Source organism: Pelobates fuscus, chromosome 2 (genome assembly GCF_036172605.1).
Source record: "Pelobates fuscus isolate aPelFus1 chromosome 2, aPelFus1.pri, whole genome shotgun sequence".
Classification (NCBI taxonomy): domain Eukaryota; kingdom Metazoa; phylum Chordata; class Amphibia; order Anura; family Pelobatidae; genus Pelobates; species Pelobates fuscus.
This window is the reverse complement of record NC_086318.1, coordinates 226,415,146-226,439,508: the sequence shown is the minus strand read 5'-3', so window position 1 is coordinate 226,439,508 and position 24,363 is coordinate 226,415,146. Positions and strand designations below refer to the sequence as shown.

At 36.4% G+C, this 24,363-nt stretch overlaps 1 protein-coding gene across 1 annotated transcript in view; it reads left to right on the top strand.

Moving 5' to 3' along the window:
- Positions 1-24,121, top strand: part of LOC134587104 (mediator of RNA polymerase II transcription subunit 23-like) — a 92,181-nt gene extending 68,060 nt beyond the window's left edge. The window contains 12 exon segments of the mRNA XM_063443230.1: positions 4,921-5,045; positions 11,732-11,937; positions 13,887-14,067; positions 15,612-15,782; positions 17,359-17,575; positions 18,011-18,247; positions 18,615-18,780; positions 19,399-19,471; positions 19,998-20,212; positions 20,379-20,499; positions 20,939-21,070; positions 22,895-24,121. Coding sequence (XP_063299300.1) covers positions 4,921-5,045; positions 11,732-11,937; positions 13,887-14,067; positions 15,612-15,782; positions 17,359-17,575; positions 18,011-18,247; positions 18,615-18,780; positions 19,399-19,471; positions 19,998-20,212; positions 20,379-20,499; positions 20,939-21,070; positions 22,895-23,068 — 2,018 coding nt within the window. The 3' untranslated portion in view covers positions 23,069-24,121.
- The last annotated feature ends 242 nt before the right edge of the window (positions 24,122-24,363 follow it).

Sequence of the window (24,363 nt, the reverse complement as noted above, 5' to 3'; positions counted from 1 at the left end):
AGTGAAGGAGTGAAGTCCTAAAAAGAACTGTTTGTAAAGAGTAAACCTGAAATAGTTATGATGATGGTGATAATGTCGGCATGGAATGTCTGATTGCTAATCTGTGCCTTCTTGGGCACCTATGCTGGAATCTGCGAGCTGAATTTAGCTGTCATTTTAAGCTGTAGTTGTTCTGGTGTCTATAGTGTCCCTTTAAAACATTAGAACATAAGGTAGATGCTATTGTGACAATCATGGATTCAAGTTCAATCATTTTTTCATTTGGCAGCACTTTCATAATAATTTCACAACAATTTCATAATATCTAGGCAAAAACATTAGAATAGGGCTAAGCTGGGCAGCATTACTACATATGATAAAAACATATGAATCATTTTACCACAGCACTGATAAATTACTGACCACCAAGGGTTTTAAAATTATTAGCTGTAGTGGATGTGGTGTAAGCAGGATAGTGCACTAGTAGATAATCAATTAACGCAGCCCCGGAGGGTTAAATGGCCTTCTGCATCATAGTACTGAGATCAGCTTAGAGGTACATTGCAACTACTCCTGCTACTCTCTATCCTCCTTACAATTCTAGTTACACATGTTTGTGAATTTTGCCCAAATCTCAGGCAACACATTGAAGTAATAAGAAAGAAAGTATACACACTAAAAAAAACAAATAAATAAACGTCTTATTGAAGTGTTCCCAGGTGTACCTCACTGACACCAAATATAGTAAATAACAAGAAAAAAGTTGGAAAAAACACCCAAAAAGCGTACAAATATAATATAGTACAACCTGGAAAGGTAAATCCGGGTTGAATTTATCCTACTGAGGATGTATAGTGAATCTACAGTGATAATACAAACATATCATAGCGTAACACAGTATAAGAGTAATTAAAAATTGTGATGTGGTAGCAAACTCACAAACATATGTGGAAAATTGGCTTCTCTCCCCACTCAGGGTAAATTAGTGTCTGGAATTGATAGTAGATCCTGATATCATAGAATCTTCAATGGAATAGAGGAAGAAAACCATACATGGTGAAGTATGTATAAAATAGAAAAACTTTTTATTAGACTGCACTTACAAACTGGTAGAAGGTGCAGGCATATCTCCACTGCAAGTGGAATTCAAGCACAGCGTTATGGATCTGGATATCACCCAATCTCAGCCGCAGAAAATAAAAACAATAAAAATACAGAGAGAAAAGGATAAAATAAATCAGGTCCGACCAATCCGACACGTTTCGTCCAGAGGGTAGAAGGACTTCTTCAGGGATCTGAATAATTATTTGTGTGGGGTGCTTCTTATAGTGCTCCTAATTCTTCTTAATTGTTTTTTCTGTCTTTGGAAAACCTCCAGTAGAACATCCTTTTATTTTTTGTTTTCAGCATATTTTCATATCCATACGTTTATATTACAACATGACATACTAAGACATACTGGACAAATTGCGGTATTGAGAATTTCAGAAGAAGATGCAATAAAATACAAAAAATAATTAATTCCTATGTTGTAAATACTCTGTGCAATTAGAGAAGATATAGTGGTGAGACACTAGTTAAATGGTAACTTTTATTGATGTTTAAAAATAGTCCACTGATATAAGGATACAAAGACAAGGGGGGGGCGGGACCGCCGAGCCAGGCGGTCCCAGGGAAGAGCAGCTCCTGCATAACATGGCCTTTACACGTTCTAAATCGTGAATTCCACGGACCCAAGCGACCAGCCACCGTGACCGGCAACACAGGCGGGCTACCAGAGCCGGGGAGAGGCTTGCTCCCGGAGTTCTAGTCCCCCGGGGGAGGTTTCCCTGCAACGTCCAAAGGGAGCCTGGCGGTGAGTGGAGTGGACGGCCGCCGCTCCACTATCCTGCCCCTACGGACCGGGGGGGTGATCCCGGTCCATGCCCCAAACTACATTCGGAGGCATTACCGGACCACCATGCAGGCCCAGGGCCAAGATGGCGGAGGCCACGTGTGCGATGGCCGACCTGCAGAACCCGAGCCGGAGAGCAGCTACCCCCTGGCGTGGCACACAAGGCTGCAACTCACACCATAACGAGGTGCCCAAGCCCAGAGACTCACCGGGCGCAAAGCCCTGAAGACCCTTCTCGATATCCTGCTCACGTGGATGGGGCTGCTCATGAGACCGCTCGCCCTTCTTCTGGGCTGGGCGCTCACCAAGAGGAACCCCTCTGCAGCCTGCCATACACCCTGGGAGAAGATTGGGATCGGAACCCAGGGCCCACGATCCTGCTGAAGGGATCAAGGGCACGAGCGCCTACAAAGGCCTCAGGCCAGTGTCATCCGGACTCAGTACCACCACAACACCGGGGAAACCTGGAGAAGAGCGACATCCAACTTGAGCCGCAACAACGTACCCGGTGGAGTATGAAGACGAGCAGGGGGAAACTATCACATAACCTGGACTTGGGCCAGAAACCTGGGAAACAACCGGACGCAACATCTCCGTATACTGCCTTGACCTGACTGCTACACTAGCCGCACACACCTTGAAAACTTAACCGCAACCAGCACTCAGAAGGGCTTTGGCGGAGCAATATAGCAAGGCACCACGTGGAACCCAAGTGAGAGCATACTTGGCCTCCACAACTGTACGCGGGGGGAGCTGAATCCCGGTCCGGAGGTGCCCCTGAGACAAACACCGCAAGCAAGAAACAAGCCACTGCAAAGGGCATAGGTTAGAGAGACTGCCTCTGTACCCCATGAGCGAGCATGTCCCAATGGGGACAGCCAGCAGCCACCTGTCTATCCTGACAACCCCCATCCTGATGGACTTATACTTGCTTTTCTGTTTTATCAAACGATCTTACTCACAGGCATAATAATTTAACCGTATCCGTTCTCAAGCATAGTTGAGACCAAGCCTACTCGTTACCAAGCCTGTTTAGTAATATAATTGCATACTGTAAACCACCTGTCAACTTTAGTAACCCAATACTAGCATGTTCAACAATGCAGTGCTCTCCCTCTGTGTCTCTCCTCTAATTTTTCTTGCCTGTCAGGCTCATCTTGATTCCAAACTAAAATGAGAATTTACACAGTAGTAAACATGGCATAAGTGTTAACGTTAGCCACCCTTAGAACTGCAATGCCATAGATATGACGTAACACTTAATATGCTCTTAAACGTGCCTAAACTAGACAAATCTTAGGCTTGTATAGCTTAGCGTGTCTAAATCTATCTGCTATTGTCATAAAGCCAGATATTTGCATGTTTGTTTAAAAAAAAAAAAAAAAAAAGTGGTGCTGTTTAATCTGCCGCAATTTAATCTGTGAAAATGCTATGAAGAGCCTGCAGCTGCTATCGTGGGTCTGCACACCTGTTGTTATTTCAAGCACATTGAAAATAAAGATAAAAAAAAAAAAAAAGGATACAAAGACAAAAATGCACAATGTACTCCCTAATAAAGAGATAAATATATATATATATATATATATATATATATATATATATATATATATATATATATATTAATACTAGGTGATAGAAATAAATTAATAATGAATAATAATAATAATAATAATACTAGTGGTATAACAAACAGTAGTACATGTAGTACAAGATGTAAAATAAACTGGTTTCTCCTAGAGGGAACACTACATATATAAGAGAAAAAAATCGTACGGATAAAGAAGCTATCCAAAAGTCTTATTTTCACTATGTGGATATCATATTACCGGTATGCCACTAGATATTACTTAGTAGTTTTGTAAAGTTCTATAAGGAATTGCTGCCTAGTAGCTGAAATTCTGCAAGAAAAATAAAGTTTCCAGTTTCAATGCATCCAGAAATCCAATAAGGATATAAATCTGGGGGAAGCTGGGAAGCTGCATGTGCCGGTTGGTCCCTGTTATAGTCTGAAATTTAGCCAAATAACTAGTCCTATGTATTTGTCAGCCAGCACGTTCCCTTCATGCTGTAAGCCCAATAATCCAGTAGTGTAAAGTTTGTTTTAAATAAGTAAATAAATTACCATATGCCCCACCATGTAAAGGGGCAATAAGAATGCCCTATAGGATATAACCAGAAAAAAGTAGTACAAGTATCCCCTAAATCGGAGGTTAAAAATGTTGGAGGTTGTCAAAAGTTCGAATGAAGTCTAAGAACCTCCTGATACAGGAGATACACCAGTATGCACCCGACGCGCGTTTTACCCGGCGGCCGTTGCTGGGATAATGAAGAGTGCTCCTTTATACCCTTGTTGTTATCCACATATTGAAAATAAGATACTTTTTGGATAGCTTGTTTATCCTTAAGATTTTTTTTCTCCTATAAATGTAGTGTTCTCTCTATGAGAAACCAGGTTATGTTATATCTTTTCAAATGTTACAATAAAATGAACAAACAATATGAGATAAGTAAAATATTGAAGTTTATTTTATATCTTATACTACATTTACTACTATTTGTTACACCACTGGTATTACTATTATCATTCATTATTATTATTTTTCCATCACCTAGTATTAATAATTTATTTCTTTTTTCTAATTTCCAATTATTTATCTCTTTATTAGTAACAACATTGTGTATTTTTGTCTATATCAGGGGACTATTTTTAAATATTATCAATAAACGTTACCATACATTTTAACTAGCCTTACCACTATCTCTTCTCTATTTGTACTTAACCAAGGGCTTAAACCCCTTTATTTGTAGTGGTGGAACATCCTCTCTAATCACTATCATTAGTCAAAACAATGATAGACAATGAATATTGCTATTTATACTCTTTGTGCAAGAATTTGTAGAATGACCCACCACTGTTTATACCTAAATAAAAGGGTAAAGAGTATGTTAGAGATGGCATTGTATGGTCTATATGCCTGATTGAAACCCCATGTTCAGTTTTATTCTGCTCAATATATATATTATACTAACCGAGAAATTTTGTTTAGATTTTTTCACAGGTTCTGAATCAATCCAAGGTACATGGTGCAAAGATATTCTGCAGACCATTATTAGTTTCACACCGCATAACTGGGCATTGCATACATTGAGCTGTTTTCCAGCACCACTGCAGGTAACTTTGGATGTGTACAACTGTGTTTGATATCAGTTACAGGAAAATTATAGTTTTAGGAACACAAATCTGTACTCCTAACTTTAGAATATTCAAATCCCTACTTGTATGCAGGTTCAAAGTAATATTTTATAAAATATTAATTTACGTAACATTTTACAGCACCATGGCTCAATAGGTGCTTTTTAGCCCTCTGCATTCTGACAGCCACAAGAGGAGGATTTAACTGTGCAATGGAAACTTTGCAGTTTCTAATAAGGGAGTTAAGAGGACAGTGACACTGCACCCAGACCACTTCACCACACACCTCAGTGTGTGCTAAACTTAAGTTTCACAGTATATGCATATATTAATTGTGTAACTCAAAAACAAAATACAATGTTAAACAAAAATCTACACACCAGTCAAGTCATACGACTTGCTTTTCCCACAGCAATCACAAATCGGCAGTGATGTTACTACCGCAAAGGATTCTGGGTGGGCATATGCAAATTAGTGCAACAAAGAATTACATTTTTGCCTCATTCCATTTTAAACATGGATTCCTTTGAGTCTGTCTTTGCTGTATACAACCGCTTTGAAACACAACTTAGGAAAAGATGCAAAGCTAGTGAACCACTCATGGACAGCTGTTTCTTTGTTAATGCAAATCATCAGCATGAGGATGGCTACACGCTTGCTGATTGAGGCTTTTGAAGCAAAAAAAAAAACTATCTTACACATTGGAAAATATTATGTTTAATCGTCTTTTATATAGTTAAAGGAAAACTTCAAGCCCCATAACCACTACAGCGCACGGTAGTAGTTATGGTGCCATGAGTGGCTCCCATGCCTTCCCCATTGTAAGAAATCAAACCAGTATTGCAAACGTTTAACATCTCACCTGCGGTCTGCCTGACACTTCTCCATGCCTTTACTACCCACACCAGAGAGCCAGAAATGTGTTACCTGGGATTATCAGCTGATAAAAATCATGTAAAAAATAATTTTAGTGGAGCGCTGATTCAATGTAGATAAAAGAGATTGGGGTAAATAGATAGGAGACCTAACAACCTATATAATAAACGGCAGATGCATAAAAATAAAATAAACCCCTCTCTTAAAATGACTTGGAACTGACCTTTTATACACTCAAATAGAGTAAAAAATACATTTATTGAAAAATACAGACAAATATATCACAGAAAAGAAAATAACTTTTGCGGATGAAAAATATGTCTATGAAAAAAAATATAGCTAAAAAAACAGCCACATAAAAAATTATAAAATTAAAGTCCAGACCTTATTTGAATGCTCGGCGTCCCGAGTTAGCAAAGATGAATACTGCTGCAAAAAAATATCAAATAACGGTCCTCTTTATAATCCAGATGCTGGCTGATATCCGACCTCTCCAAACGCGTTTCTCCGCTTCGGCGGCTTTTTCAATGGATGAGGTCTGTGTCTCTGTGTTCTCTTTATATAGCAGTTTTTGCCGACAATCATTTGCACACGGCAAATCCAAAACTCCGATGTGTAATGCAAAGTTGACTTCTATGTAACTAGTTAGTTACTAAGTGTTCATGCCTAATTGCTCAAAAAATAGATACTTATTATAGGCAGCATATAACCATTTCTATTTTCTATTTACTTCTGTTGCTATAGTAACCCCGCCTGATCGGGTTTAAATGCAACTGCCGTTTCTAATATTAACAAGCATGAAAGAGAAAGTAGAATAACGTAAGATTTTCTGAATTAAACAGAAAGTCAATGATTATAAATATAACTCCTCCATAATCTGGTGGTTACAGTGTATCCCAATTTCATAACTGGAGATTTCGGCACATAAGATTACTTAACTTTATTTACTCATGTTACCAAGGTAACACTTGACTCGGTAAGCGAAGAGAACCTTTCCATTAACACCTTAAGGTTTTTTTATTGTTATGTATCAGAAAAGTGAGTATCATTGGTCCCCCATAATCTATTCTCTAAATATACAGAGACATGATGTCTTGGAACTTATACTATTAATTTTAAACGGTATAATGGATGCTTTTGTGAATAAAAGCATAACTCCCCTTATCAACTTATAAAAATATATAAAAGAAAAATTAAAAAAGGTGCCCTATAAAAGTAGAAATCTCTATTTATATGTATAAAAATAAGGATGATTCTATATAGCAGACTAATGTAGAAAATAAAACTAAAGATAAATAAAAACAAAAATAAAAATAAAATAAAAATTATCTAAATAGACGCAAAAAATCCTATATTTGCGCTTCTGCTACCACTTCTAGATATAAATGCATGTGGGATTAAAGATGTTATATGCCATTAATTTTAATAAAAAATGGAGATTTAAAGGACGATTCATCCCAAAAAATGACACAGCTCAAATTCGGCATTCAGACCCTTAGGCTGCAGCGTATCAAGTTGATATATCCATTTCATCTCAGTGATGCCCAGTTGTTTGGTATGGTCTCCTCCTCTCCAGTTTTTAATTACTCTACATATCCCCTTAAAATTCAAAAGGCTCATATCCGAATTGTGTGTTTGTTTAAAGTGGGCCGATACTGAATGTTGCATATATCCCTTCTTTATATTCAGCATATGTTCCCTAATTCTAATGTACAGTTGCCTCTTTGTTCTTCCTACGTACTGGAGCCCACATGGGCACTCCAGTACATATATCACGTTGGTGCTTTGACAGGTAATATGTTCTTTTATTTTAAAGGATTCCGTTTTGCTAGTGACTTCAAATACTCCTTTTGTGTGTTTGTGCTTTCTTTCTTTACACGCTATACAGTCCAAACAATAGAAGAATCCATTTTTCTTTGTTGTAGTTATGGTATTCTTTCTTTTTACATGTATATTAGTCATTTTCCTTCGTAAGTTCGGTGCACCCCTAAAGATGATCCTTGGTCTTTCCGGTAACATACTAGCCAGAATTTTATCTTTTTTCAATAGATGCCAGTGTCTTGTGAGTATCTTTTTTAGTTGTAAATTTTCTTTGTTGTAGTTCAGAATTATTGCTGGAAATACTTCTCCTGATTCTGTTGCATTTGATTTATCCTTAATTTTCAATAGGTTAGTTCGGTCTAAATGATCCACTCTACTTAATGCCTCATCTATTTCAATCTCTTGGTACTTTTTCGACATAAACTTTTTCTTTACTGCTTCCGCTTGTTCCATGTAGACTTCAGAGTCTGTACAGTTCCGTCTTAAGCGTCTAAATTCATTGTAAGGTACATTCTTAAGCCATAACGGTAGATGACAACTCTCTTTCAGAATGAAGCTGTTCACGTCAACTTCTTTGAAGTGCGTTTTCGTTTTAAGTGTACCAGAATCAACATAGATAACAAGATCAAGGAATACTACCTCTGTCTTACTGTAAGTGGTGTTTAGTTTAACTCCCCATGTGTTCTTATTAATTCTTATTAATATATTCTAAAAACTTTTGCAGGTCTTCCATTTCTCCTTCCCATATAAAGAAAACATCATCGATGTATCTTTTATACTTGTGTACATTGTTATATTGATCACAAACAAGGCTGCGATTCCGTGAGTAATTCACTAAGAAAATATGGAGAACTGGAGGATAATCAAATCTCATTTATAATAGAGGGCATCACTTTTATTTTGAAGAACAATTATTTTCTGTTTGAAGATCAGTTTTACCTCCAAAAGAAGGGCACAGCCATGGGGACGAAATTTGCCCCCAGTTTCGCTAACTTATTTATGGGAAACTGGGAAGACAATTACATCTGGAATGAACATCCCTGGAATAACAATGTACACAAGTATAAAAGATACATCGATGATGTTTTCTTTATATGGGAAGGAGAAATGGAAGACCTGCAAAAGTTTTTAGAATATATTAATAAGAACACATGGGGAGTTAAACTAAACACCACTTACAGTAAGACAGAGGTAGTATTCCTTGATCTTGTTATCTATGTTGATTCTGGTACACTTAAAACGAAAACGCACTTCAAAGAAGTTGACGTGAACAGCTTCATTCTGAAAGAGAGTTGTCATCTACCGTTATGGCTTAAGAATGTACCTTACAATGAATTTAGACGCTTAAGACGGAACTGTACAGACTCTGAAGTCTACATGGAACAAGCGGAAGCAGTAAAGAAAAAGTTTATGTCGAAAAAGTACCAAGAGATTGAAATAGATGAGGCATTAAGTAGAGTGGATCATTTAGACCGAACTAACCTATTGAAAATTAAGGATAAATCAAATGCAACAGAATCAGGAGAAGTATTTCCAGCAATAATTCTGAACTACAACAAAGAAAATTTACAACTAAAAAAGATACTCACAAGACACTGGCATCTATTGAAAAAAGATAAAATTCTGGCTAGTATGTTACCGGAAAGACCAAGGATCATCTTTAGGGGTGCACCGAACTTACGAAGGAAAATGACTAATATACATGTAAAAAGAAAGAATACCATAACTACAACAAAGAAAAATGGATTCTTCTATTGTTTGGACTGTATAGCGTGTAAAGAAAGAAAGCACAAACACACAAAAGGAGTATTTGAAGTCACTAGCAAAACGGAATCCTTTAAAATAAAAGAACATATTACCTGTCAAAGCACCAACGTGATATATGTACTGGAGTGCCCATGTGGGCTCCAGTACGTAGGAAGAACAAAGAGGCAACTGTACATTAGAATTAGGGAACATATGCTGAATATAAAGAAGGGATATATGCAACATTCAGTATCGGCCCACTTTAAACAAACACACAATTCGGATATGAGCCTTTTGAATTTTAAGGGGATATGTAGAGTAATTAAAAACTGGAGAGGAGGAGACCATACCAAACAACTGGGCATCACTGAGATGAAATGGATATATCAACTTGATACGCTGCAGCCTAAGGGTCTGAATGCCGAATTTGAGCTGTGTCATTTTTTGGGATGAATCGTCCTTTAAATCTCCATTTTTTATTAAAATTAATGGCATATAACATCTTTAATCCCACATGCATTTATATCTAGAAGTGGTAGCAGAAGCGCAAATATAGGATTTTTTGCGTCTATTTAGATAATTTTTATTTTATTTTTATTTTTGTTTTTATTTATCTTTAGTTTTATTTTCTACATTAGTCTGCTATATAGAATCATCCTTATTTTTATACATATAAATAGAGATTTCTACTTTTATAGGGCACCTTTTTTAATTTTTCTTTTATATATTTTTATAAGTTGATAAGGGGAGTTATGCTTTTATTCACAAAAGCATCCATTATACCGTTTAAAATTAATAGTATAAGTTCCAAGACATCATGTCTCTGTATATTTAGAGAATAGATTATGGGGGACCAATGATACTCACTTTTCTGATACATAACAATAAAAAAACCTTAAGGTGTTAATGGAAAGGTTCTCTTCGCTTACCGAGTCAAGTGTTACCTTGGTAACATGAGTAAATAAAGTTAAGTAATCTTATGTGCCGAAATCTCCAGTTATGAAATTGGGATACACTGTAACCACCAGATTATGGAGGAGTTATATTTATAATCATTGACTTTCTGTTTAATTCAGAAAATCTTACGTTATTCTACTTTCTCTTTCATGCTTGTTAATATTAGAAACGGCAGTTGCATTTAAACCCGATCAGGCGGGGTTACTATAGCAACAGAAGTAAATAGAAAATAGAAATGGTTATATGCTGCCTATAATAAGTATCTATTTTTTGAGCAATTAGGCATGAACACTTAGTAACTAACTAGTTACATAGAAGTCAACTTTGCATTACACATCGGAGTTTTGGATTTGCCGTGTGCAAATGATTGTCGGCAAAAACTGCTATATAAAGAGAACACAGAGACACAGACCTCATCCATTGAAAAAGCCGCCGAAGCGGAGAAACGCGTTTGGAGAGGTCGGATATCAGCCAGCATCTGGATTATAAAGAGGACCGTTATTTGATATTTTTTTGCAGCAGTATTCATCTTTGCTAACTCGGGACGCCGAGCATTCAAATAAGGTCTGGACTTTAATTTTATAATTTTTTATGTGGCTGTTTTTTTAGCTATATTTTTTTTCATAGACATATTTTTCATCCGCAAAAGTTATTTTCTTTTCTGTGATATATTTGTCTGTATTTTTCAATAAATGTATTTTTTACTCTATTTGAGTGTATAAAAGGTCAGTTCCAAGTCATTTTAAGAGAGGGGTTTATTTTATTTTTATGATAAAAATCATGGTCTGGTAATGAAGTGTATCAAGAGGTTTTACTCATTGTAATAGGAGGTACCACAGCATGAACTGTAATAGTTATGATGCTCTGAGTGTCTCGTTTCTAAATTCTATTTAAATACAGCTTGTTGTGATACCAATTGTTTTAGGGCCATCATGCTAACTTGCAATATGGTATACAATGTATTTTGTCTGTTATATATGCAACACATCGTTGACTGCACTTTTTTACAAGACCATTACTTTTATTGTTAAGTAAATGGCTAGCTTTCTGTAACTACCTGACATAGAAACTAGAGTACCAGAATGTATACACTCTATACACAGTTTCCCATTAAATTATTTACCTTATTAAGAATTTTGTGGATTGTTTTTCTCATGTCCAACATTGTAAATTTTTACCTCTATATCTTGTTGGTATTGTTGGCATTGTTAACGGACACAAATTTTAGAATTTTATTTAATTTTTTTGGTTTTTTTTATGAACAGGCATTCTTCAAGCAGAACAATGTACCACAAGAAAGTCGCTTTAACCTAAAAAAGAATGTGGAGGAAGAATATCGGAAGTGGAAGTCTATGACTAATGAAAATGACATCATCACACACTTCTCCTTGCAGGGATCACCCCCTCTTTTCCTCTGTCTTCTCTGGAAAATGCTGTTAGAAACTGATCAAATCAACCAAATTGGTTATCGGTAAATATATTTATTTAGTCTCTAATTGGTCTTATTATAGTACATCTTCCTTTTGTTTGTTTTACAGCATCTAAGTAAGTGCATAAGAATTGATTTTAAATCATTGATTTGAATTCCTAGTTCCTATTCTGTTTCTTTCAGAAGCTATGTGTGAAATAATTGTCAAATGATTTTTGCTCTGGAGGAGCATTGGATTATAAGTGTTGGCATGTGTATGGCTTTTGTTCTCTCAGATGAAACGGCATAACATCTATGCTACATAAATTAGAAGCATTTTTTTTCTTTTATTGTGTAGAATCTTAAATATATAGATATTTAAGTGTTTAACAAACATAAACCCACACCTTTTTGTTATAATAACAACAACAAATCAGAATAGACACATAACAGTATAGTTTTCTCTGTGGGTAAATCTATTTGATAGAAAAGCCTATTAGGCCTAGTGTTCCCAATTATGATAGGCCGACAGGCTCCAATTGAAAGTACTTACTCCCGAGTGTTCTGAATATCTGGTGGAGATGGTGCTGGAAGGACACTAGCAGAATACATTTTACACACACTTCCACCTCTCAACCCAATATACTTGTCCATCCTACAAGCTCCATATCTATTGACTCCTCTCTCCTCAAGACTTGCTTGCCCACTCCTCTATTTCCTTTTTGATTAGCAGGCAGAAGCTTGCTCCTGGTATGCAGCATGGGACAGATAAAGAGGTGGATGCAGTTACTGTAGAAGGAAGAGACATGCCACAGTGGCACAGTGCACAAAGTCATAGCACAAGTTTTGTTCTTCTACATATAGGCTGCAGCTCCACTAGCCCATGTGTTAAGCCAGCCCTGTGTAAATAGAGTTTACGTCATAGCATATTTAGCACAGCTAGATCAATTAATTTTTTGTGTTGTAACTCATGGAAGGCTATCCCACATTAGACAAAATTACTTGTATAAAATGAGATACTTAATTACTAGGTAAACTTGATAACTATGCTATTTGAAGAACTACAATTTACCTTGATTATCTGTCACAATATGAAAAAGCAATTTCAAGTTTGGAAGCTTCAACAGTCTGTAAAGAGTCAAGAACCAAAAGTTAGATACTAGATGTCCTGCAAGTGAAGAGCTAGCTTTTCATCCAATATCTGGCAAGTGCATAAAATAAGACCTCTTCATCCACAGTCACACAAGTCTCTGGTTCTAGCTCATCCATACATAAAATACAATAAAGCCGTCTCATAAACTGCGTATCACTGCAAGTAATTTTAAAGCATACAGCTTACAAATTACCGTTAATTCAGAAAATGTATCAATCTCCTTTAAAAAGGTTGTTTAGAGGGCTGTATCGTTAGGTGATTAACTCTGACCAATGCTGACCAACTGATGATAACAACAAATAAATGTATCTTAAACTTGGAGTCATTTAATACCGATATTAGTTAGAGGTCCCAAGAGACCCCTGTTTAAAGGAGGGCGAGCCCATCTATAAAATAAAGGTGATTTTAAGGGTATTGTACCCTGGTGATCACCATGGTAATTATAACTAATTGACTCTAAAAGATAAAATACATTTTTAGAGCCAAATCTTTGTGTCATGTTAATCTAAAGAGTCTCTATTTGAAAATTGGGCTATGGGACCCTGAAATATGCCTGTGTTTGAAATAAGGTATTGTCTACTTTCAAATAAGGACTTTTTAATTTGTTTAGTTGCTGAGCTACTCACTATTAGTTTGTCCTTAGCAGTGGTGGCAAATAAATGTTTCTTAAAATGACTACTTGCACGTTTTGTTTTTAATTACCAAGCAAGCCCTCACCATTCATGATGTTCGTTGGGAAATAAATACTCCCAGTAGTTTTCCACTGTTCATTGCAGTTGCTTACGTCGTGGTTTATGCATGAGTATCAATACTGTGTGAGTCAATGCATGAATGTAATGTCTTCTCTCTTTGTTTTTAGAGTTCTGGAAAGAATTGGAGCCAGAGCTCTGGTAGCTCACGTCCGAACATTTGCTGATTTCCTTGTGTATGAGTTTTCAACTTCTGCAGGAGGCCAACAGCTCAATAAGTGCATTGAGATGCTTAATGACATGGTGTGGAAATACAACATTGTGACTCTTGACAGGCTGATCTTGTGCCTGGTAATTATTCTACTTTTGTCTTCTTACTCCATGCAAATTTTTCCAGTTTTTGTAAAGAGTTTGCTTTCAACTTAACCTTGTCCAAGTGCGAGTACAACAGAGATTTATTTATAGTGTTGTGGGAGGTCTACGTGATGAAATATTTTTATGATTGAATAGTTGTTTGCTTGCTTTCTTTCTATTAGATTACTTTTTTGTCATTCAAATTATGTTTTGTTTGGTTTTCTGGGAAAATGCTAATGGTAGTGTTTTACCCTTTTCTCCTGGTAGGGGGAGTGGTGTGCAAGTCTGCCCATTCTACTGTGGCAAAACAAAACTCCACAATTATTATAGAGACAAAGCTATCCATTGTCTAGTGCATCAATGGCTTGTTTTTGGTTTGTGTGTGTACACAATCTTCCTTTCATCCAAGATTCTCTTTACCATTAAGGGTTTTTTGGGAAAAGGCATCCGAAACATTACCAACTTTCCTGATTTTCAGTATCTTTAAAGGACAATTCTCACCTCAAAAACATTTTATATCAGTAATAATTAATCAATTATTGAAAGGAAATATTTATTGGTTTTAATGAGGGGTGTGTGTGTCCGTCCATCCGTCCATGTGTCCGTCCCTTCAGCCATACACATGCACCTGGGAAGACTATAGGGACTGTCAGTGTATGTATATAGATTTATGTATTGAGATACTTTTTAGAAATTATTTATTATCTTTTATTAAAATATTAAATCTGCAAAAATGTATTTTTATTCTCCTTTTTCACCGCAGACGACTCCACATTGAATAAATGTTTAGGCTATTTATTTAAATATCCATAAGGAAAGTGTTCTAATCTACGCATGCATTTAAATGAAATGTAGTGTATTATAGACCAATTAAAGGGACACTATAGTCACCAGAACAACTACAGTTTATTGAATTTGTTCTGGTGAGTAGAATCATTACCTTCAGGCTTTTTGCTGTAAACACTGTCTTGTCAGAAAAAATGCAGTGTTTACATTACAGCCTAGTGATTACTTCACAGGCCACTCCTCAGATAGCTGTTAGAGATCCTTCCTGGGTCATGGCTGCTAAAAGGCATCCAAACATTCAGTGTCTCCTCCCTCTGCATGCAGACATTGAACTTTCCTCATAGAGATTCATTGATTCAATTCATCTCTATGAGGAGATGCTGATTGGCCAGGGCTGTGTTTGAATTGTGCTGGATCTGCCCCTGATCTGCCTCTTTGTCAGTCTCAGCCAATCCTATGGGGAAGCATTGTGATTGGATCAGGTTACCACTTCTGCTGATGTCAGCAGGCAGTGGGCAAGTCTAAAGGAAACAGGGACTAAGTTAGCAGCTGCAGACTTGAATACAAGTAAGATTTTACTATATTTAGGGAGGCATGAGGGGACCAGGGTGGCTAAATTGTGGTTTTAACCCTATAGGGTCTGGAATACATGTTTGTGTTCCTGACCCTATAGTGCTCCTTTAACTTTCCACTATATAAATATCTACCTCCTTTACAATGTGATGTTAACATGTACTTTGGTGTTCTTCCTGTAGGCTATGCGCAGTCATGAAGGAAATGAAGCCCAGGTGTGCTACTTCATTATTCAGCTGCTTCTTTTGAAACCCAATGACTTCAGAAACCGAGTGAGTGACTTTGTGAAGGAAAATTCTCCAGAACATTGGCTGCAGAACGACTGGCATACCAAGCACATGAATTACCACAAGGTACCCTGTAGCAACAGTAAGCTTGTCTATGGACATGAACTGTACTTTAAACTTCAACAGGAATTCGGTACGCTTACTTTACTTTTGCATTGATCTCAAAAAGGGAAATGTAGCTTTAAAGGAACACTATAAATGTGTATTCCTGACACTAGAGGTGTGATAATGCTGTTTAGTACTAATGCCTTTTTATATTGCAACTGTATGCTTCCATCTTAGCTCCCTGTCAATCATTGTCCTTTGCCACTATCAGTGGCATAGAGAAGGTATACAGAGAAGAAGAGAAATGCAACAATGTTTCTCTTTACCTATTCAATTGCATTGCTTACTTCTGCCTTGAACGCTGCAGCCTAGCTCCAAACATGCACCTCGAAGAGGACACCCCTCCAACCGTGGCATGCTAAATAAACACGCTACCTGCAAAGATCCTCCCTGTTGTGCTGAACGCTGCTGGAGGAAGTCTTGCACCCAGGCAGACTATCTCCATTATAAATTCATATTGTGTTCATACAGCGCAGCCCTTGCCCTCGCCAAAAAGTCATACTTTTCTTCTCTCATTAGTTCATGCTCCCGCAATCCCAGGCGTTTCATTGACACCTTTTAACTCTCTTCTTCGCCCTTCTATGGCCACCCCCTAAACTAACCTTACAGCCGATAGCTTTGCATGCTACTTTACCGACAAGATTGAACAGCTAAGGAAAGAATTCTCACTACCTTGCCGTTCTCTTTCTCAACCACATGTTGATCATGCCTTTCCTACCCTTCAGACTTTCTCCGCGGGTACTGAACAAGAGGTAGCTGAGCTTCTCCTTACCTCTCTCCCCGTGAATTAAAGACTAAGTTTTAGCAATTATACCACAACATTTTTTCTGTCTACTCACTTGTTAGGGTGCACTGCACCAATCAAATAGTCTCCATGAGATTAACTAATTGAATAACCGAGTTTAACTTGGATATTGTGGAGGAAGCCCTCTTGTGGCTGTCAATGTGTCAACATGTGAGATATGTTAACCCTAAAATTAAAACATTGTCGTTCCTGCAAAACAAATAAAAAGGAGTGTTTTCAGTTGCTGGGTTAAAACAGTAGGGGCAAGGCACCCATAGTTCATTGAGAAATTAATTTAAAATTGTTCAGTGTTTTTATTCAACGGTATAAATTCCATGGATGTGACCGTTTTCCTTTTAGTAAATAATTTTGAAAAGTACTTGATACATGAAACTGTGAATGATTTATTTATTTTTCTCCATTTTTAATTTTGATTTCTTTAAAGATACATATTACCATTTTTGTCTTCTACACTGCAGACCTATTTTTTCCAGTGTTGATTCATAATAATGTAGTTGTGATTTTGTATGCATGAATTATTAATCTTTGTGATGTTCTCTTTTGATTGAACTGAGGTTAAAAGTGATTTGTTTAGATAAGGGGCAAATCAACTACAAAAAAATACTAATCAACTTGCTAATTTGATATATCTTAACATATCTTGTGTAGAAATATCATACAATAAAAATGTTTTATGAATCTTTACATTATTAATATTTTTGATCTAACTACACATTTTGTTACTGTTTCCAGAAATATCCAGAGAAGCTGTATTTTGAAGGCCTGGCTGAGCAAGTAAACCCACCTGTGCAAATCCAGCCTCAGTATCTGCCAATTTATTTTGGAAATGTTTGCCTTCGTTTCTTGCCTGTGTTTGATATAGTCATCCACAGGTTTCTTGAGTTACTTCCAGTCTCCAAGTCCTTGGAAACACTGCTTGATCATCTTGGAGGCTTATACAAGTTTCATGGTGTGTACCTTCTAATGGATGCCATCCCAGCACGTCTTGTAGAGGTCACAGATATAATGTCTTGCCAAAAAATAACTATGCATAAACATTTTCTAAATTGTTTGTGACCATTTAGAAACCAACGGTCAGAACATGCAGACGTCAAGCACCATGACCACTTTATTTTACTGAAGTGGTCCTGCTGCTTGGAGTAACCCTTTAAATACACTCCACTAATTTAATGCTAAAGTTTCTTTATTTGTTGTTTAATGGAATGCAAATTAATATTGTGACTAGGCAAACCATTTGACCCACTAATATCTTGGATATCATCACATGGAAGAAGTGGTGGAGTCCAGTGTATGCTGTGTTATACAAAACCACATATTCACTACAGAGTAGTGGTCTACCAAATATATTGGACACTTAATAACAATTGTTACTATACGTTTATAGATCGACCAGTCACCTACTTGTACAACACACTCCATTACTATGAGATGCATCTTCGGGAGAGGACAAACTTGAAACGCAAACTTGTCCATGCTATCATTGGGTCTCTGAAAGATAATCGACCTCAAGGATGGTGCTTGAGTGAGACTTACCTCAAGTGTGGTATGAATGCCAGAGAGGACAACCCTTGGATCCCGGACGATACATATTATTGCAAGCTCATTGGCCGATTGGTTGACAATATCCTTTTTCTTTGCTGTGTATATGATGAATATATTTGCATGAAGGACAATTAATATAAATAATTGAGTGTCTGAACTACTGTTGGGACATGGAAGTATTACTTCAGATGTACTCTAAATTAAAAAGAAAAGTAAAGTCCTGAAGGGCACAGGTGAGAAATATGTTTCTATGAGACTATTTCTGTCCAACAAAGTCAACAGTTATCCACCCAACTGATATTTTTGTTTAGTAAATTAAGCGTGTGTGTGTGTGTGTGTGTGTGTGTGTGTGTGTGTGTGTGTGTATATATATATATATATATATATATATTTTTTTGTTTTTGTTTTTTTTGTTTTGTTTTTTAATTTCCTTAATTCTCTTTCACCCATGGCTGGTAAATCTCCCGGGCCTTTTCCAAACTGTGATTGGAGGTTCAACGAGTTTCCTAATCCAGCAGCCCATGCACTTCATGTTACCTGTGTAGAGCTCATGGCTTTGGCTGTTCCAGGCAAAGATGTTGGAAATGCACTTCTGAATGTTGTATTAAAAAGGTAAATATGGAGGTTGTCCATTATTGTGCTTAGATTTTTTATTTACCAAACATAGCATTCCAGAATTTTTTTCTTTGACACTTTTTATATATGTCAAGAGATATGTCATTACGCTTTTCAAGATATTTGCAAGATCTAATTGCAGAGAGAAAAAAATACAATACCAGAGGGAAGAAGAGGGGGGGTGAAGAATAAGGAATAATTTTGTTTATTAATCTTCTGCCACATGTAATTTCACTAATTATAAATAATACTTATAATAATATCAGGTAATAAATTCAATTCATGCAAAGTCATTTTTATTATCCTCTCTCTCAGGCACTACAGCAGTAGCTTAAATATAATTTTATTAAAAGGGAACCATAACTCCTTTTTTTAGTTCTTTTCCTTAAATTTTGCATTTACCAAATGTGTATAGTGTAAAAAACAAATGTATGATTTAGCTACTGGGCCTTATGCTTCTTATTTACCCACCTACCATTTTATTCCTTATACAAAAAATACATTCCTGATCTTTGTTTCGCAGCTTACAATGTCAAGTGCTAATTTCCTGTGTATGTATACCTGTAGGGACCAGACAAGTTTTAATATGCTTGTATTATTTTGGTTTTCCTATAGCCAGCCTCTTGTTCCACGAGAGAACATCACTGCTTGGATGAATGCAATTGGACTCATCATTACAGCCTTACCAGTAAGTTGAATTATTTAACATTATTATTGTTCTTCAAATTATAAATTATAGGGTAGTAAATTAGGAAAGTATAAATATGTTTTATGTTAAGTTTGCACTCACAATGTTAAATGATTCAAAGGCCCATCATCCTTAATCAGATATGAAATCAAACGCTCTTCTTAGCATTCATCCAAGAACCACATAATTACATTTTTTTTAAATGGACATATGGCTCAGATAATTTTTGGTTAAAATGTCCTTTGATGTTGGTTCTAGAGAGCGCTCTTTAGTTTTGGTTGAATAATTGTTAGCAAAAAAGGTAGAAGACACCTGCATTGAGATTACTGTTGGTACAAGAGTTAAATGTCAGAGTAAAAAAAATAAGATTTTTTTTTTTTTTTGTCCATGCTTCCAGTTGGACGTTAAATAATAATACCAAAACTGATCAAGCAATTTAAAATTCAAGTTTATGAAGTATTAATATTTTTTATGTGTGAAAACTATTTAGTGATGTATTAAATGACTAGAAATGTAAACTTTTCAGGAACCCTACTGGATAGTTCTGCATGATCGGATTGTAAGTGTTCTCAACAGTCCAAGCTTGACATCCGAGTCTGAATGGGTTGGTTACCCCTTCCAGCTCTTTGACTTTACAGCTTGCCACAAGGCGTATTCTGAAATGAGTTGTAGTTACACATTGGCTTTGGCACATGCTGTGTGGCACCATTCAAGCATTGGACAGCTCTCACTCATCCCCAAGTATGTATATTTCTTGCAGAGTTGTTTTTTTTTTTTTTCATTTTAGTATGTCAGACCAACTAATAATATGGTACGTGGAACCGTTTTATAGTTCTGTAGCTGCTTTGTATTAATTTACTTCAACAGAAGTAGGCAAAGTAAACATTTTTTTTTTTTTAACCTGCAGGTTCCTTCCTGAAGTTCTTATACCCATCGTGAAAACAGAATACCAGTTACTTTATGTGTACCATCTAGTAGGCCCATTCCTACAGCGCTTCCAGCAGGAACGAACCAGGTGCATGATCGAGGTAAATAGATCAAAGAGCATTCATTAATTCCATAAATGCAAGTCAATCCTTCTGATTTATTAATGAAATTTCACATCACACAGTACTATCCAGTGACAACCTATATGCTATTCCTCATATGCCTATATGTAAGAAGAATACTTGCATGTTAATTCACCAAAACAACGTTTATCCATTTTAATGTACCCCATCCCCTAATCGTAGTCAGCAGGTGGTGCTGCTTTTTAACTTTTTAAGATCTTTCTCTCTCCCCCCTCCCCCCCCCCCCCCCCCAGCTCCAACCTATTGCCTCTAGATGGGGGCTCTAATTATAATGGGGGTGGAGGGGGGGGGGAGGTTAATTATCTATAATTCTCTAGTAAATTCAAAATGATTTACACATTCGTAAAAAAACGGAAAATATTTTGTGATTATGCACTTGTTTTTTGTTTTTAAATAGATTGGTGTGGCCTTTTATGAAATGCTTCTAAATGTAGATCAATGCAGTGTTCACTTAAACTTCATGGATCCCATCTGTGACTTCCTGTATCACATGAAGTATATGTTTACTGGAGACAGTGTGAAAGATCAAGTAAGTGCACAATAATTTATGCTATGTTATTTAATCACTTTTCTACTTTTAAGCTAAAACGAGGAAAGCATGAACCAGTTAGTAAGTTCAGTATTGTCCTCCGACACTGACCACTTGGGCAAAAGCCAGCATTTTAATTGTAGTGTCTGCAGAGGTTATGTAGTATGCAGACACTCTTAATGAGTATTATGGCAAAGTGATCATCTTAATTGTATCGACATGCCCCTGCCATGACACCTCTAACTGTGTCAGTTAAATTAGTTGCAGGCTTATTTAATGCAACAGTTTGAGAGGATTCGTTTTGATGAGAAGCCCTGTAAATTTAGTTAGGATATCTGAATAGGAAAGAGATGTAGCCATTAACCTTGTGTATATATATTTTTTAGGTTTGTAAGGTATGGACGAACGATACAGTTTGCAGAGCCTGTGGCTTGCTTTCATTATTTTCATAAAATGACACACTGCTTTAATTGTCGTGCAGAGACAAAAGTGTAGATACTGGTCTTTTACAATGGGTTATAAACAATAGTATGTCGCTTGCAAAGAGAGCCAGCTTTTGATCTCCACTGGATGTTTGAAGACCGCTGATGATATGGTCTCTTTTAATATATTGTACTAGGGTTTCCACTGAAAATAGGACTATCAGTGGGTTGGGGGACTGCCTTGCAGGATACCATTGGAGATATTGAGTGGTAGATGAAACCTGTGTTCATAATTTTAGCTGAGGGATAGTAATACAATGCTATAATACTCTACAAAAAAGGAGAAACTAAATCTTTTTGAAATGGCTCTCATATATTTACAGTTTACGTGATAAAATTCCTTTCAGCCAGTAAAAGGCCTATGGTATGAGAGGAATTGGCAACCTGCAATACATCTTGGAAACACTAATTGCTGTAAAAGGGGACTAAGGCAGTAGCTTAGCTTATAAAGCTTTGTGTCCACTTTAAGCATAGATGTAGAACGAATATTAGCACCCAACGTGGGTGGTTTCCCTGGTTTTGGTAAGAAAATTTTGCATTTCCTTGGGGATTCTGCTCAATCTGTTGCAATTTAGTAGTTAAAATAACTTTTGTTTCTATTTATGCAGACCTAGTTATAATTAGCCTGGCTGTGACTACTACATGCAACATGAAAAAAATAGTTTTGTTTTCAATATTATCTTACACCACAGTGTGTTTACTTTAAAAGTTATCACCTGCTCTTTTAAACCTTTAACACACAAGGCCTCTGCAGATGTTAACAGTTTATTAATTGAGCAGGGGGTATAAATTAAACACACTGTGCAATATAGGAAGTTTAAAAATTAGATCTCTCTTTACAGGAAGTGTTTATGGAGGCTGTGTGCATCACGTGGCGTGGCTAGGGCTACATAAATACATTTATTTGACTCCTAAACAGCAGAAGTTTGAACACTGAGACTGTAGGTGCATGTTCTGTTCTCTACAATAACTTATTTAATTTTAACTTGTTTTGTGCTTATAGTGTCCCTTTAAGCCACAAACATTGCTGATGGATGCATAAAATCAAGCACAAAGTCATGTAATCTTTTTAAACTAGCATTGGCTATAGAATGTCCCATAATGCAAAGCAAATTCAAAATTGATTTTGATATGATGCAAAGTTTATCAATTAAGGGTGCATAAAGATATTTATAGTGTTCAGTATACACCTCTTATTGCATTACATGTGTCTAAAGTTATCCAAACCATGTATCAACATACAAAGCAGGTAGTTTAAACAGTTACTTAATAATCACTTATCCCACAGTGTTAAAGGGAATAAAACATATGCAGCCTCAACATGTTCTGCTTTCCATTTCAGGTAGAGAAGATCATCTGTAACCTCAGGCCAGCATTACAGCTTCGTCTTCGTTTTATAACCCACATCAGCAAGCAGGAGCCAGTTGCTGCACCACCACCTCCCATGAACAGTGGATCTCCAGCACCCCAAACAAGTCAGGTTCCAGTCAATGTGACCTTACCTGTAACCCAATAACAGTATTGCGACTGGCATGGTTTTTCTTTTTCTTTTTTTCCAATGACTAAAAAGAACGACATCAGTGAAGAAGGAACATGATTATTTTTGTATTTGTCTACAAAATACTTCTTTTTTTTTTCTTCACCATTTTACTTTGGATTCCTAGAACATACGTGATCATTGTTGGGAACTTTTTTTTTTTAATCATTTTATTATACCTATTGACTCATAGAAGAGAACAGACATTCAAGGTGTAAATTATTGTACTTAGCAGTCCTTTATTCTTGTGAATACACACTTTTGGAGAAATATATTTTCCAACTGAATTGTCCATTTTACACATTGTATCCTTTAACTGTTGTATTGTGATGCCTATTGCTATAGGTGTACTGTACCTTTTAGGAAATGGCTTGGTCTTGAGCATTTTTGCAACTTCTTTGTATAGTTTTTCAGCTACATTAAAAATATATATATAGTAACTGGAAAAAAAATATTGTATTCACCATTAAATCCTCCAATATTGATGCACAATATAAGATATGTATGTTTTTCGGTATGTCTTCTAAATCACTTTGCTCCAAGAATGATTTGCCATACCTTTAACTTTACTGTTTACTTTACAAAGTCAAAGAAAGGAACACTCCAAACACCATGAACTGACATAACACCATGTAAGTATTCATACCATTTTACCATAAATTATCCACTAACGCGAGACAAAATCCCCAATTAAAGAGCTTGCATTTCCTCAGAGTAAGCTAAAGCTTACAATGACTGTGGTTGACTCGGACAACAATTTTTAGTGTCTGGGAGTCAATCAAGGTCTACTGCTGGACTTGTATTATTTATGAGTCGACCAACATGGTGTGGACCAGTACAGACTACAGAGATTGGCTTCACACCTGGGCTGAGGTATCCAATCACTAGGACAGCCTGTTACAGGAATCAGAAGATGGAGCAGTGTCAGACAGAGGTTTCCAACAACTCCCCAGTACATGTTGTGAATTCCATTACAGCACAGTATCTTAAAGTTATCATTGTAGCTGGTCCTGTATCTTACATGTATCTTACTGACCATAGGATTACAGCATTTTTGTACATTTGTATTTTACATATCTTCTCTACAATTTTAACCTACCTATTTATTTTTTATTTTTCTTTACTAAATAGCATCTTAACTAATATAACAGCCTGTCACAAGAATCAGATGATTGTGTTTGGTTTCCAACAACTCCCCAATACATGTTTTGAATTGCATTGCTGTACAGTTTTTATTGCAAGGCTACAAAACATCTGTTAAACATGCATAGGGA